The sequence below is a fragment of the Lampetra planeri genome, chromosome 41, assembly GCF_965212315.1.
Source record: "Lampetra planeri chromosome 41, kcLamPlan1.2.h2, whole genome shotgun sequence".
NCBI lineage: Eukaryota > Metazoa > Chordata > Hyperoartia > Petromyzontiformes > Petromyzontidae > Lampetra > Lampetra planeri.
This window is the reverse complement of record NC_136147.1, coordinates 579,841-594,101: the sequence shown is the minus strand read 5'-3', so window position 1 is coordinate 594,101 and position 14,261 is coordinate 579,841. Positions and strand designations below refer to the sequence as shown.

General features: G+C 48.0%; 1 protein-coding gene across 8 annotated transcripts in view; it reads right to left on the bottom strand.

Annotated features, from left to right (window-relative positions):
- The window catches only part of LOC144732039 (transcription factor 7-like 2), a 167,852-nt gene extending 154,453 nt beyond the window's left edge, over positions 1-13,399 (bottom strand). For 7 of the 8 annotated variants that reach the window (XM_078613241.1, XM_078613239.1, XM_078613242.1 and 4 more), the window contains exons 1-3: positions 12,896-13,343; positions 11,750-11,822; positions 10,478-10,617 (exon numbers count right to left, since the gene is read on the bottom strand). In XM_078613241.1, coding sequence (XP_078469367.1) covers positions 10,478-10,617; positions 11,750-11,822; positions 12,896-13,084 — 402 coding nt within the window. In that variant the 5' untranslated portion in view covers positions 13,085-13,343. Of the gene's footprint in view, positions 1-10,477; positions 10,618-11,749; positions 11,823-12,895 lie in introns of all 8 variants that reach the window. The other variant, XM_078613243.1, reaches the window with a different exon arrangement.
- Positions 13,400-14,261: the final 862 nt, after the last annotated feature.

The following is a 14,261-nucleotide window of genomic DNA, read 5'->3' as shown; positions in this document are numbered from 1 at the left end:
CACCAGCTTACATTGGCGGCAAGAGTCCGAACCGGTACTCTGTGCACCCGCCGCTTTTTCCTTCACACCGACAAGCATGGTGAAGTATTGTCAAACAATAAGCGAATTGATGGTGAAAAGGCTGAAAATTATGACAGTATTAGTTATTTATGTTCGCAACTGCAGTGACGCTATTGCTCAGGACATAGTTGTGCAAATGTTTGACAATCACTGTACAATACAATCAACAAGACTTTCCCATCTTCCACCCAAGCTTTGAACCACAGACAGACTTTACCCCAACTGTGCACGAAACACACCACTGACAAAAACGTGTAGCTACTTGCTTAGAATGTTTAATCAATACAGTAAATCCCAAGGAAAACTTATTTTTTAACACAAGATCCTCACAAATATCCAAACTCCGTCAGTAAACAAACTCAAAAGGTAGGGGGCAAGTGCAAATGTCACACACAATGCAAGATTGTTTGCCAACATTTTATAAGTTGGACAAACACAAAAGAGAGCTGGCAAAAAACATGGCCGCCCCTACTGAGAGGCCCTCTTGTGCGAAATGGAAATCAGCTCGCTCTGCGACCGGGGTTTCACAAACCCCACGCTCGGACAGAGGCACGCACTTCTGAGTTTTCACGGACAAACGCAGAGCAGGGCCCATCGACAACCCCCCACCCCACCCCGTTTGCTTTCGTACCGAATGGGGTCACAGCAAAACACACACACGGCAAGGTGGTCTCCGAAAAGACCTTTAGAGATTTTGTCACTGTACTTTTGGTTTGTCGAAAAAAAAATAAAACGGGCAGGTCATTGTTGAAGGCGCAAGTCAAAGCGTTGTATACGCAGGCATTCTACACAAGCATATTCACACGCACGTGCCAAGCCTACGCGTACCATACTCCGCACTGTCTCATCTGTCCGCGAACAGAGTGGCCGTATCTTGTGTAGGATCACACTGTAAAATGGGATTGCTATACTTTCCCGGATAAATCTTTTAAATAAATACCGCAGTTTGTGCACAACAAATACTATGTGGTGCCATTTCGAAGCACTGCACTGGTTGGACCGGCCAAAAGTTGGTTGCGAACATAAACCCAAACATTCCTCCACACGGTTACGAGTTTTAAACGCTGTTGCACAAATAATAATTATCATGCGTCAGTCGTGTCAAAATCTCTAAACTGTTTTGCAAACATTATTCTTTGCAACACAATAATGGCGTAATTATCTCACATTATACTTACCATGCACATACGGCATTGTATTACCAAGTACATTGTTAAATGTGGCAATTATTTAACTGTACCAAGTGCGTTCGTCAAATGTTTACAAATTTGTACCTGCGTGCAAAACAATGACCTAATACCGTATTCGTGCGTCAATTTCAATTATCGTACACACAAAGGTACTTTTTTCTGAACAAAGAGCGATTAAAACGTTTAAAACAATGTTTAAAATGTTGAACCAAGCACTTTCTCTGGGTACTTATTTCATCTACTTGTGTTTAAGTGTTATGTTTAGTAAAATATAAAAGTACAATGTAAACATTTAACCCGCTAAAGCACTATGTTTTAGTTTAAAAATAGTTTCAGTTTTTAAAATGTTGGATGAAAACATAAATGGGCATTATGTTTTGTAACGATCACTGCCTGCACTGTTGGGAATGACTTCCCGTTTCCTTCGTCAAACAACATGGCTGCCATGACGCACGTGCTGGGCTCCACCTGGTACCTGGATATGACAGCACGGTACAGCAGTACCAACGTCGCATATCCGACTAGCGTATCCGCCACGATCAATCAAACGCCCACACCCAATGCGGTACTTGCTCACGATGTAAACTATAATTTTCTAAAGACGTTCACATCTCCGACCTTTCCATATATCCACCTACCTACAGAACCAGAATATTTATTTATATTGGAGGCATCCAATGAGTTGAAGTCCTTTTTCAGCCCCCAGCGAGTCGATTACAAGTAATTATCCTGCACCTCATGATAATCCACTTCACAAATGGTCATGCCAAGTCGCAACTAAATCCTTAATATCTAAACAAATATGGATCTTGATCAAGACGACGCCTCTCCATGAAACTACTCAATACGGAGATGAAAATACCACGTACGGTTCTAGAAGCATCATATATTGGCGAGATCTTTCCTCACCGATAATTGATTAAATAGAGTCTAAATTGCAATTGCTACAGTGAATGTTGTATCAGCAAAATTCTCACCTTTTTGAACAAACAGCCCCAAATTATGCGGCGCAAATTATCGGCCTCAGTTTCCTCAATTGTAGCTTAAGCTGCACATGAATATGCTTTACCGTACAATTGCATAGTCAAGGTTTTCCAAGTGTATACTATAGTAATAAACGTATTATTGCATCGTTTAACACTGTCCTTGCAAGCGTTTTCAACAGATTTTTTGCAACACTATTCAATCAACCGTTGAGAAGTAGTAACCCGTCATTAGGAATCAATGTGGTCGCTTTAAACGGATCGCCCCGTAAATTCCTTGATAAGCGTTGTTCCGATACCATATTGCATAGTTCACTCCGTATACTATACGTTGTGTATACAACAGCAAATCCAATGTAATAATTAACCTACGTTATTGCACAATTATTAACATTCTAAAGTCTACTGCTCGAGAGACGGGATGATATGGGAGTTCGTATGGAAAGTTTAAAACACAGCGCAATCTTATGATTATACACGCATCGTACAGAATACATAACTGTACACTGCAGCCAACATCAGCCATGCAATTAAAGTACAGAGAGCGTAAGTACGTCAAGTCAATGTAATACTGGGCACTAAATTGCCACGCAACAGAATGGAAGACAAAAGTTTATTTTCGAGTTTTTTTTTGCAAACCTCCCGAAAATTCATTTTTCTCCAATGCAAGAGAAGAATGGCTCAGGTCTCTCTTCGATCTCTCTCGATTTGTCGTTACACTAAAACCGAACAATTCGTGCCATTTACGTGTTTTGAGAGCTGGATTTTTTACTCTGATCGGATTATAAATCACGTGGTGGGTACTCCAACGGAAGACCAACTCCGCTATAAATAAAACTCCCTATTGAAAAAATTTATTACTTGGATGATTAAAGACAAATTCCCCCCAAGATAACCAGAAGTGATTTTTTATCACTTTCCCCCTTCCAAATTCACAATAGTAATAACCCGTTCATACATGCACACGTGTGTATGAATTCTAGATTTGAAGCTTTCGTGACTGCAAGGATTCATACTCTTTGTTATTTCGGTAAAGTCACGTAGGTAAAAAATGAAATTAAAATTAATAAAAATAAAACAATAAAAATCACGACGTTTCATTTTTTACCTACATGACTTTACCGAAAGAACTAAGAGTACGTGTGTATGATCCTGTGAAATTGCTATGTGTGCATGTTGAACGTCTTTCGCACCATATGTAGCCAACCGTGCTAATCGGAGGTGCGAGGGAAGGACAAACCAAACACAACAATGCAATAAACAAATGGAAGTACAGCAGATGCCCGACTTCAGTTCAGCGAAATCCTTGCGTGTGCAAGTTGTAAATGTCCCCACAACTTTCCCTCCACAACCCACCACCGCCCTTCTCCCCTGTCAAAAAAAACCCTCCATGAAACCACATGTTAAACATTAATCAAACCCAATGTCAGATGGCATTAAAATCACAAACATCCCGACGTGGCTACAGTAGGTAAATGCCCCCTTTACGATGTTATTATAATAATCCGAACCAACCAACCCTGCACTTTGGCTTGCTTGTGTATGGCTGAGCACTTTTCAAAACTGTGACAACATTTTTCTGGAAATGTAATTAAGTGAAATAAACACATTGGGGTTTTTTTTTAAACTAAATTAACAACTTGAGTCGCACGTCAATTGTCACGTGTGCCTTTATGCGATCACAATTCAAAAGAAAACCGCGTGACAAAGTGTAAAAAAATTTTATTCGTTAAAACCACTGGAGGACGAAAAAGAAAACGTTATTTACAAACCAACAAAGGACGAGAATAAATGAAGTCAATGGCATTTTTTTTTGTTCTGTAAGAACAAGCGCCCAAAAAGGAGACACCCGCATCATTCCACAGTTGAGTGCGGGCGAAATGAGGAATGCGGTTCTAGGAGTGGGTGGTGGTGGTGGTCGGGTGTAAGGGAAGCGCTTTGCGATAGAAATGCCAGTGTAGTCCTCTCGACCCCTCGAGGCATCCCACCCCCAACGCCCCGTCAAACCCCCCCCCCCACCAAAAAAAACCCTCCACGATTACAGCTGTGAGAATCTCAGGGTGTGACTAACACGAGACAAGCCACGCAAGTGAAGCAGGCCAGACACTGCTTCCCTCCTGCGGCTGTCTGTTGTCCTTCTTGCACCGCCGCTACGCGATTATCGAGGCCGAGCGGAAACGCTCAGAAGTGGTAACTCTGCGCCTCCGCCGCCGCGGCCACCACCACCGCGGTCGCCAGTTTACAAACGCCGGGCACGGCGCTCCCATGTGAGTGCGGCGCATATAGCGGGTGGCGTATAACAATTAAGCCTTCGGTGTTTTCCCATCGAGCCCCAAAAAGGTGGGCAAAACTCGGTTGAGTGGAGGAATTTGGCTCGTATTTTTTCCCTTCTTCCCCCCCCCCCCAGTAGCCAGCATTCACGCTGGAGGCTAAATGGTGTGGTCTCTCTCACTTTTTTTGGTTCAGTTTAAGTTTTTACGGGCATGGCGGGGGCTGGACACCACAAATGTGCGGTGGAATCCAACACAGCCGGCCCCCCCCCGCCCAAACCCACTCGCATCAACGCTCGCACACACCGCCCCGCACACAACCACAATCGCGTTCTCCACATTTCTTCAGCGCTTGCTAAGAATTAGGCTTTAGGATTACCATAATTACGCCAGACAGCTCACTGTGAGCGAGCCCCTTTTTTAAAGTTTTACAACCGTTATGCACGATGCGCTTTAGGCAAAAAAACTGTTTTGAAAGCACGATGCAAGGAACATTGTTATTTTATGCACTCGAGTTAAAAAAAATAAAAGCAGGGGAGTAAAAAAAATACTCGAACAGCAAAACCATATTTAAAGTGGCAGTATTTGCCATTACATGCTACATTGATCTTGACGGGTGAAATAGGGGGACCTCAAAATCCTTTTGCAGAACGAAGATGGAAATGTATCCAAGGCTCACTCGCTGCATCTCCACACTAAGCCGCTTCGCGGGGTCTGGCCTTCGCTTTTTGCAGGTACAGCATCCGCCGCGCTTGGGAGGCGATAAACACGGAGCAACGCACCTGCACAAGCTCAACAGGAGTGTAGCCGTTGCATGCAACAACGCGTGCACTGTGTGTACGCGCTGGCTCTCTGCACATAGAACTTAATTTTTAAAATACTAGCTATAAAACAGATGAGCGTAACAAGGTATTGATAGAGCCGCCACCACCACCAGTTCTACATAAATTATCTTGTAATGCTGCCGCTGCACAGGCAATGGTGTACGAGCCCAATTGACAACAACCACTGCACTCGACAACATTGTGGCCGTAAAGAGAAACGTCAAAAATCGGAAACGTTTCAGGCAATGGCCGTTCTTCTTCGCACATAAAACAGTTGTACAGTTCAAGGTCGCCAAAGATGGAATGTGTCTACTATGGAAATAAACCTTCAATTAAGGAGGACACCAGACAGTTGTACGAGTGTGGTCAATGCACAAATGTCATCCACGCACGTTTCAAATTCCCAGACGTAAAGTTGTGACATCGTGGCTAAGCACAGACTACGCCTGGGATGTTTTTGTTTTTAAGTAAGCAGGCGGGGAGGGGGATATTATTTTTATTTGCAAACTATTCCAGGCAAAGACATCGACAAAACCGGGTTCGAGCGAGCGGAACTAAAGCGGAGCACGAGATTTTAATTACACAAATTGTGAGATCCGCGCATCGACCCCCTCCCACTCCCCGTGGGTCTCCACCAATGCACCGCCGCACGGCGAAATCCTGGCACTGCCGCACCAGCACGCGAGGACTGCACCGCGAGCGAGAGCGTTCCCACGGACAACCGCCACCGCCACCAACAAGGCACCACCAGTGTGCCATAAGCCGGCATGCAAACCTCGAAAAATGAACGGCATCTTTATTGTAGCGCGCACACGCGCACCACCACCATTGTTATTCAATTGATTGTTTGCGAAAATTATTTTGATGGACCGGGAAAATTTGCAGAACTTGCCAGGAGGGGCGGGGGGGGGCGCAGGTATGCGTTTCTGTATGGTGTTTTGTCCCAAGTGTAAATCAAAATCGTGTGAATACGTACGCAGGCAACGTAAAATAAATGTTTAGTTGCATCCGGCTATTTTTCTCTCATGTTATTAGTCGTAGGTGGTACTGCATACGTACACAGTATTTTAGTTTAGTCAATGCAGTCGTTGAGTGAGCAGCGAGATGTTAATCCGAAGTGGGTGTGTGTAGTTAAAACCCGCCCGTGGCTATTGTCATGCAATCTGAAAAGTAAACGTGTGACTACTTGCTAAACATGTGAACTCTAAATAGTTACATCCTGAAATTATGATCTACTAAAAGAAAATAATTATCGGAGCAGTACCTTAAAAATTTAATTTCCTAAGAAATGTACACGATTTATAAACATCGTGTATGTCCACTTACAATACGAGATACATACTTATATAGTGTACACACAAAGATACCACCCCCTATGTATAGCCTACATAGATTGTTTGGGCAAATACAGTTAATTGCATACTTCGAGCGGTGGGGTGGCCAGGACGGTTTCCATAAAAGCAGGTATTTACTTAAGGCTGAGTCGACCTAAAGGAGGCACAGCAAGGGTTTGAAAATTGACGCACGAATGTTCGTCGTGTGTGGAAATCGATATTTCGTCACTGGGTTCGTAGCGCTAACCACTACACCCACCGCTCCCCATTGCGCGCCAGTATGCGCGCACACACACGGGCAACATGCAATTAACAAACCAATTAACATAATTAAGGTATTTAAGTGGGCTGAGGAAGAGGCGGGGTTTCTTATGATACAATCTCAACCCAACTGTGCCAGAGAGGGCTTGGGTGAATTTAATTTAGATCGCCAAACAAATGCACTGATTCTTTGGGTAAATACACAGAGGTCCGTGTACACACAAACACACACATGTATAGTTGGTATAAGCACACACACAAATACTTCATAAAACGGTGCCTAAACAGTGGCTGTCTAATTCATCAAAATGTACTTTGTGTGTGTTCCATGCCTTGGAATGCAATCCCATCAGATGTATAATGTTTGAATAATTCCAGAATAAAATAATGTTTGGCACTGGGCAGGCAGTGTAATCATTAGCATCTGCACTCATGCGGATAAAACATCGGATAATCTCTCCAATATTGCCTAATAACACATTTTGGGTGATAACAGGTAGACACCGGGACATTTGTACATACGTGTGTACAAATACCTACAAACTAATGCAATGCTTCAAATGAATATGACCGAATGAAGACAAATTGTATCGTGATTTTACACAGATACACAACACTGCATGCACACTGCAGGGATCAAAGTACATTGGCTCAAGAACATCGTAACGGAGGATGAAATATTAAATGGACACAAACGCGTCGTAATTACTTGTCCATAGGTGGAAGCAGCAAGTTTTGTTTTATTGTGCCGTATTGCTAAAGACAAAGTATTAAAATAAACAATTGTGGGTAATAATTCTACCTTGCAAACGTCTTACCTGCCGGTTACACTCGTTCTATGTCAATGATAGCAGCAGCGAAAATGATCATAAGCGGTATTAGGATTAACAATAACACAATCATAAACTGAAATGCCACCCATAAAGTATACTACAGTACGGTAATAAAATATAACCGTAAATGTTTTTTTTTACACAATGACGAAACGCGTAATAATTTCCAGCATTATAGTATGAAAAAGCTGCGTGATTATTGCATCTGGAATTACTGCCGCTCCGATATTTATATAGTTTCGAGACTGGTCAGAGTTCAAATCACCCCGTGTTGTTACACGTTCTATTAAGGGACATCGTCTGAAACGTTGTAGATTTTTTTTATTTAAAGACCACAGTATTGTTGACGAACGTGGTGTGTTTTCTTAGTTATATATATGTGTGTACAAACACGCGTTCTTACAACGGAGACACCAACAACACCCACACAGCATGCTGTGTACACAATTCACACGCACACACACACACCGACACTTGTGTAACGTTACACCCCCCCGTTGCATACTCTCGGGTGGGTTAGAAATTAATAATCGCCACAAATAGAGTCCGAGTCGCCGCTTATGAATTAGAACAATCCCCCTCCCCCCCAAGAAAAGAAACCGAGATCTTAATACGGTACTTGCGTTAAGTCCGCTTTAGATGCAGCATGTTAGATGTTGGCCCACTTAGCACGACGATGGTCAATGGCTTTTAACGAACTCCAACACACACAGTGTCAGTCGACGGTGTGTCTCTCTCTCTGTGAATTGCTTTGGCCCTTGCGTTAATCGCTCCAAAGTACAGGAGGGTGAACAGAGTAAGTCGCATTCACCTGGAGTGGGACGCTAAAGTCGATAAAAAGCGCCGGGCTGGCCATCAAAAAAAACGCACGCGGACCGCTCGTTTTTATTTACCAATTACAAGACGTCGCTTTGCAATGTGCAAGCCCCTTGCACGTATACGTACGGTGCAGTATTTGAACATATCTATATATACACAAGGCGCTATTGGCAAACGGCTAAATAAAAACAAATAGACGTTCTGCGTCCATCTCGTTCTGCAGCAACGAACACATGTCGAGTACTGCAGTCATTACGTATGTAGTGTATGTACATACATCTCTCTGTATGAATACTCATAGCGGGTTTACACAGTTAACAAGTCTACAATTAAATACAACTGCAGCACTCCTATGTGGTTTTGCTTTGCCGCAAGTGGATTCGAACATGCTCCCATCCACAATGGACTTATTGTTTTAGATTTTAAAAAATATCATACAAATTATAAATCTTTAAACCTATACAAAGACAAAGGACCCCCCCGCCCCCGTACAGCCTTAACTGACTGTTGGGGCAAGTGCTGTTATCGAGTTGCACCTCCGAAGGCCGGAACCCACCCCTAACCACATACATTCTTCACATTGTCAAACCCTAAAAAAACCACACTTACACACAATTTTAACCACGCTTCTCAATTCCCACGGGGGTGTGTGTGTATATATATATGTGTGTGTTATTTGCGCGTTGTTTTTAATGCAATACTCCTATGCATGTACATGACGGGTGCTTAAAACACGGGTGCGCACTAGCGCACGTGGAAGACGATGAAAACACAACGGAGACACAACGGAGACACAATGTAGACACAATGTAGACACAATGTAGACACAATGTAGACACAATGCAGACACAATGCAGACACGATGCAGACACAATGGAGACAATGGCAACGACGACGGTCCGAGCGCTCACACACAACAACAACAACATGTTGGCATGCCCGCCATAGCGAGTGACCGGCTCATGTTTTTCAGCGTGATGTGGAATTGCAAGGCCCCCCCCCACGTAGTGAAGGTTGGTACAATATATACTACACTGTATATACTACACTGTATATGTACAGGAGACAAAGATTCTTAACAGATTGTTGGGGCACCTATAAAAAGGCCGGCACGGCACACACGAGTGGGCGGGCGGCACCACGCCCGGCCCCCTCTGTGTCTCTCGTGGCGATGTTTGTACACATCGCACCGGCGGGTACTCATTTGAGGCCGAGTTGACCTGGGCGCCGAGTTCCAGGACCGGTTCAAGAACTCGTCTGTGGTGTTGGCCGTGAACGGGAATTGAACTCCGTGGGCCGGGTTCGTAGCGCAGGGCGCTAACCGCTACACCACCTCTCCCCACTATATACACACATGTATATACACACACACAAAGGGTAAAACTACGTCTAAAGATAGCCTGTCAAGTATATTCTTTACACAACTGCAGCTATGAAGGCCGGCACCGGCGCTTAAGATCGCTAAAGTATGTTATAGACAACGCAGGCGCACACAGCTAAATATTCCTCCCCGGATGTTAGCGAGCACCTCTTAAGGCCACCACAGCAAGCGAAGTAGATAAAGAAAGATCAAGATTCCTCCACCCCCACCAGTCACCCGCGTGTAATCCCAACACGTGCAGGTTTGCGAGCACCTATTAAGGCCATCAGGGCACAAGGGGGCGAATATAACACACACACACAAAGTTCACGTCTCATGCGGGAAAACAAACAACAACAAAGCCCCGCTTGAGCAACAACAAGAAACAACTTTAAAAGAAAGTTGACGACGAGTAAACTGCAGACCCCCTGGGGGTGAAGTGATGTAAATTGGAGCGATGGGGGGGGGGTGATGGAGGTGGTGGTCGCAGAGGGAACAACATTGGAGGTAGGAGGAGGAGGCGGCGAGGTATTTGGAACTTACCGAACGAGCGCTGGGGGAGAGGGACCCGTTGGCCAGGTACGGGTTGCCGAGGTCCGGGAACATGAAGAAGGGGTAGCCCGGGTACGGGGGCCCCCTGAAGAGCCCTGCTCCTCCTCCTCCTCCATCTTGCCTCTTGGCCGCTATAGGGGAAACATGGCGGGGCGAGGCGCACACAACACCACGCACACACCACACACACGGCACACACACAACACACCACGCACACCACAACACACACCGCCCGGCACACACACCACCCACCACAACACGCACAACACACACGGCACACCACACACAGGCACGCCACCATGCAACGCACACACACACAACACACACACACCACACACACACACAACACGCGCCACACACACACCACACACAAACACCACACACAACAGCACACACACACCACAAACACAACACGCGCCACACACACACACCACACACAAAGCACACACACCACACAAACACACGGCACACAACACACGGCGGGAGAGTGTTAGAGAAGTGACGACGAGTGGGCAACAATCCCTCGCCCCGTCTCTTCCCGCTCGTCCTCAAGTCAACTCGCGCAACTCGGCAGAGCGACAGGCAGGACGACTGTTGGTGTTGTTGTTGCACGCAACTTTTTTTAGAAAAGTTGAACAAAAGTTCATCCCACCGCTGGCAGCGCCGATCCAATCAAAGCCACCAGCGAGTTGCATTCTGACGAGAGCATTCTCTATCTCGTGGGGGGGAGGTGAAGAAGACGGTGATGGTGGTGGTGGATGTTGCACGGCTGGTGATGGTGGGGATGATGCTAAGGGTGATGGTGGTGGTGATGAGGATGCTACGAGGGCTGCCGCAAGATGCGACTGACTGGTGGCCAGAGTGGGGGTGGCAGGAGAGTCCTGGGGACGACGATCACTCTCCTCCTCGTTGTTGACTAGAACTCGACTGCAGATACAATTTGTCTCGCGATTGCAAACGGCGTGGCTGCTGATGCTGATGGTTGCTGCAGTTTCTGAGTGGGCGACAAACGAACTCGAGCAGCACCACCACGCCTGGCCACACGTGGCCTGGGCAAGGCCAATGGAGACACAATGCAGACACATGGCCACGCGTGGCCACTATCGCCGCCACTGCAGAGGGCTCGGGGTGGCCCCTCTCGCTGCTGCTGCTGCTGCAGCCAGAGGGGCCGAGGCGACGCCGCCGTCAACTTCGCGATTCGAGCCCCCCCCCCAGCCCCCAGCCCTCACCCCCCCCCCCTCTCGGCCCCCCCCCCCTCCTCACCTTCCTCCAGCAGCAGCTCGCGGCTCTTGTCGCGGTAGGGCTCCGCGTGCCGCGACTGCGGGGGCCTCTCGGCCTGCAGGGGACACCGCCGGGGGGGGGGCAGAGATGGGGGGGCAGGGGGGGCAGAGGGGGGGCAGAGGGGGGCAAAGGGGGGAGAGATGGGGGGGGGGGCAGAGATCGGCGGTGAGTTTTTGTACCTCTCGCAGCACAACGAGGGGGTAGAGACGACGACGGGGAGAGGGGAGAGAGAGGAGGAGGAGGAGGGGGGGAAGAGCGTGTGTGCCGCACACCCCCGACTTGTAAAGCTCTCAAACTCTCCTGCCCCCCCCCACCACCAACCTCGCAACTGGGACGAGAGGAAAAAAGTCGAAGCAGCAACAAAGAAAGTCGCTTGTCTCAGCGAAAAGAGAAACAAAAGGAAATCACTGCCGCACACTCCGAAGAAAGTACGAGCCTATGAATAGTGTAGAACTGTAGAGTGTTGTGTACATACTGATGGTGATGATGGTGGTGGTGGTGATGCTGTTGTTGTTACATTGCACAAGGGGAGAGGCAGCGGGGGGGGGGAAGAAGCTCGAACTCTGCGGCTCCGACAAAAGATGGAGTGGCGGCGCGCCTTCGCCAAACAACAGCCTGGGAAACATCCTCCTCGTAGTCGTAGTCGACGTGTGTGGGGTGTGTGGTGTGTGTGTGTAGTGTTGTGTGGTGTGTTGGGTGGTGTGTGTGTAGTGTTGTGTGGTGTGTATAGTGTAGTGTGTGATGTGTGGCGTGTGTTAGTGTGTTGTGTGTGTGGTGTATGTTTTGTGGTGTGATGTGGTGTGTAGTGTGGTGTGTGTGGTGTGTATGTGGTGTGTAGTGTAGTGTGGTGTGTGGTGTATGTTGTGTATGTTGTGTGGTGTGTGGTTGCTGCTCTCGGCTAAAGTTTAGAGCCGCACTGTGCGCGCTGCCACCGCTCGCTGCTCCCCGCACGGCGCCTTGCCACGCCAACTTTACTCGTGCGGTTTGTTCCCACCGAGCCTCTTGTCTCTGTACCCCCCCACACCACCAACAACAACAACCACCACCACAACAACCACCACCACCACAACCACCACCACCACAACCACCACAACCACCACCGCGTCGTCGCCGTCGCGCTCGTGTCACCTCCGAGTCGGACGAGCTGCTCTGGTTGGTCTCCGACTCGTTGACGAGGGACGACTTGAGGTCGGCGAGGTCACTCTCCCCCGAGTTGGTCTCAGAGATCTTCTCCTCCTGCTCGCCCTCGTCCTTGAACGAGATCATCTCGTCGTTCGCGCCCAGGTCGTCGCCCCCGCCACCGTTCAGCTGCGGCATCTTGCCGGCGGTGGCGTCTTGGCTCTCCGTTATGACTTCTTTTAGTCTCCTCCACCACGACCACGGCGACCTCCTCCTCCACCTCCTCCTCCACCTCCTCCTCCTAACTCCGTCTCTACGCTCGTCCGTCCGCCTGTTGTTCCCTCTGTGTTGTTGTTGTTGTTGTGTCTCTGGCTTGTGTGGTGTCTGTGTGTGTGTGCTGTTGTGTGTCCGCAGCCGTGCCGAGACGGGGTCCCGGCTGCTGTGCGAGTGAGTGATGGGGACTGGGGGCGAGGCGAGCTCAGTCCCCGATGCGAACCTCCTCCCATCGGCTCCAGCGCCGGCCCCTCCTCCTCCCCCTCCTCCTCCTCCCCCTCCTCCTCCCCCAAGCTCCCTCCTCTCCAAGCTCCCCCCCCTCCTCCTCCTCTTCTTTCCCTCCTCCCTCTCTGTACCCCCCCCCCGCATCTCTCCCTTCTCCTCCTCCACCCCTCCCCGTCACACTCCCCGAGCTGCACTTACACGCCACACACACACGCGTGTGAACGTCGTGTGTGTGTGGTGTGTGTGTGTAGTGTGTGTGGTGTGTGTAAGTGTGGTGTGTGTAAGTGTGGTGTGTGTAAGTGTGGTGTGTGTAAGTGTGGTGTGTGTAAGTGTGGTGTGTGTAAGTGTGGTGTGTGTAAGTGTGGTGTGTGTGGTGTATAAGTGTGTGTGTGGTGTGTAAGTGTGTGTGGTGTGTAAGTGTGTGTGGTGTGTAAGTGTGTGTGGTGTGTAAGTGTGTGTGGTGTGCAAGTGTGTGTGGTGTGTAAGTGTGTGTGGTGTGTAAGTGTGTGTGGTGTGTGTAGTGGTTGTGTAAGTGTGGTGTGTGTAAGTGGGTGTGTGGTGTGTAAGTGTGTGTGGTGTGGTGTGTGTAAGTGTGTGTAAGTGTGTGTGGTGTGCAAGTGTGTGTGTGGTGTGTAAGTGTGTGTGTGTGTGGTGTGTCAGTGTGTGTGTGGTGTGTGTGGTGTGCAAGTGTGTGTAAGTGTGTGGTGTGTGTAAGTGGGTGTGTGGTGTTTTCGTGTTAAGTATGTGTGAGTGGGGAGCGGTGGTGCAGCAGTTAGCGCGCTGTGCTACGAACCTGGCGACCAGTTCGATTCCCACTCACGGCCAGTGACGAGTATCTTGAACCGGTCCTGGGCCTTCCCTAGGTCGACTCAGCCTT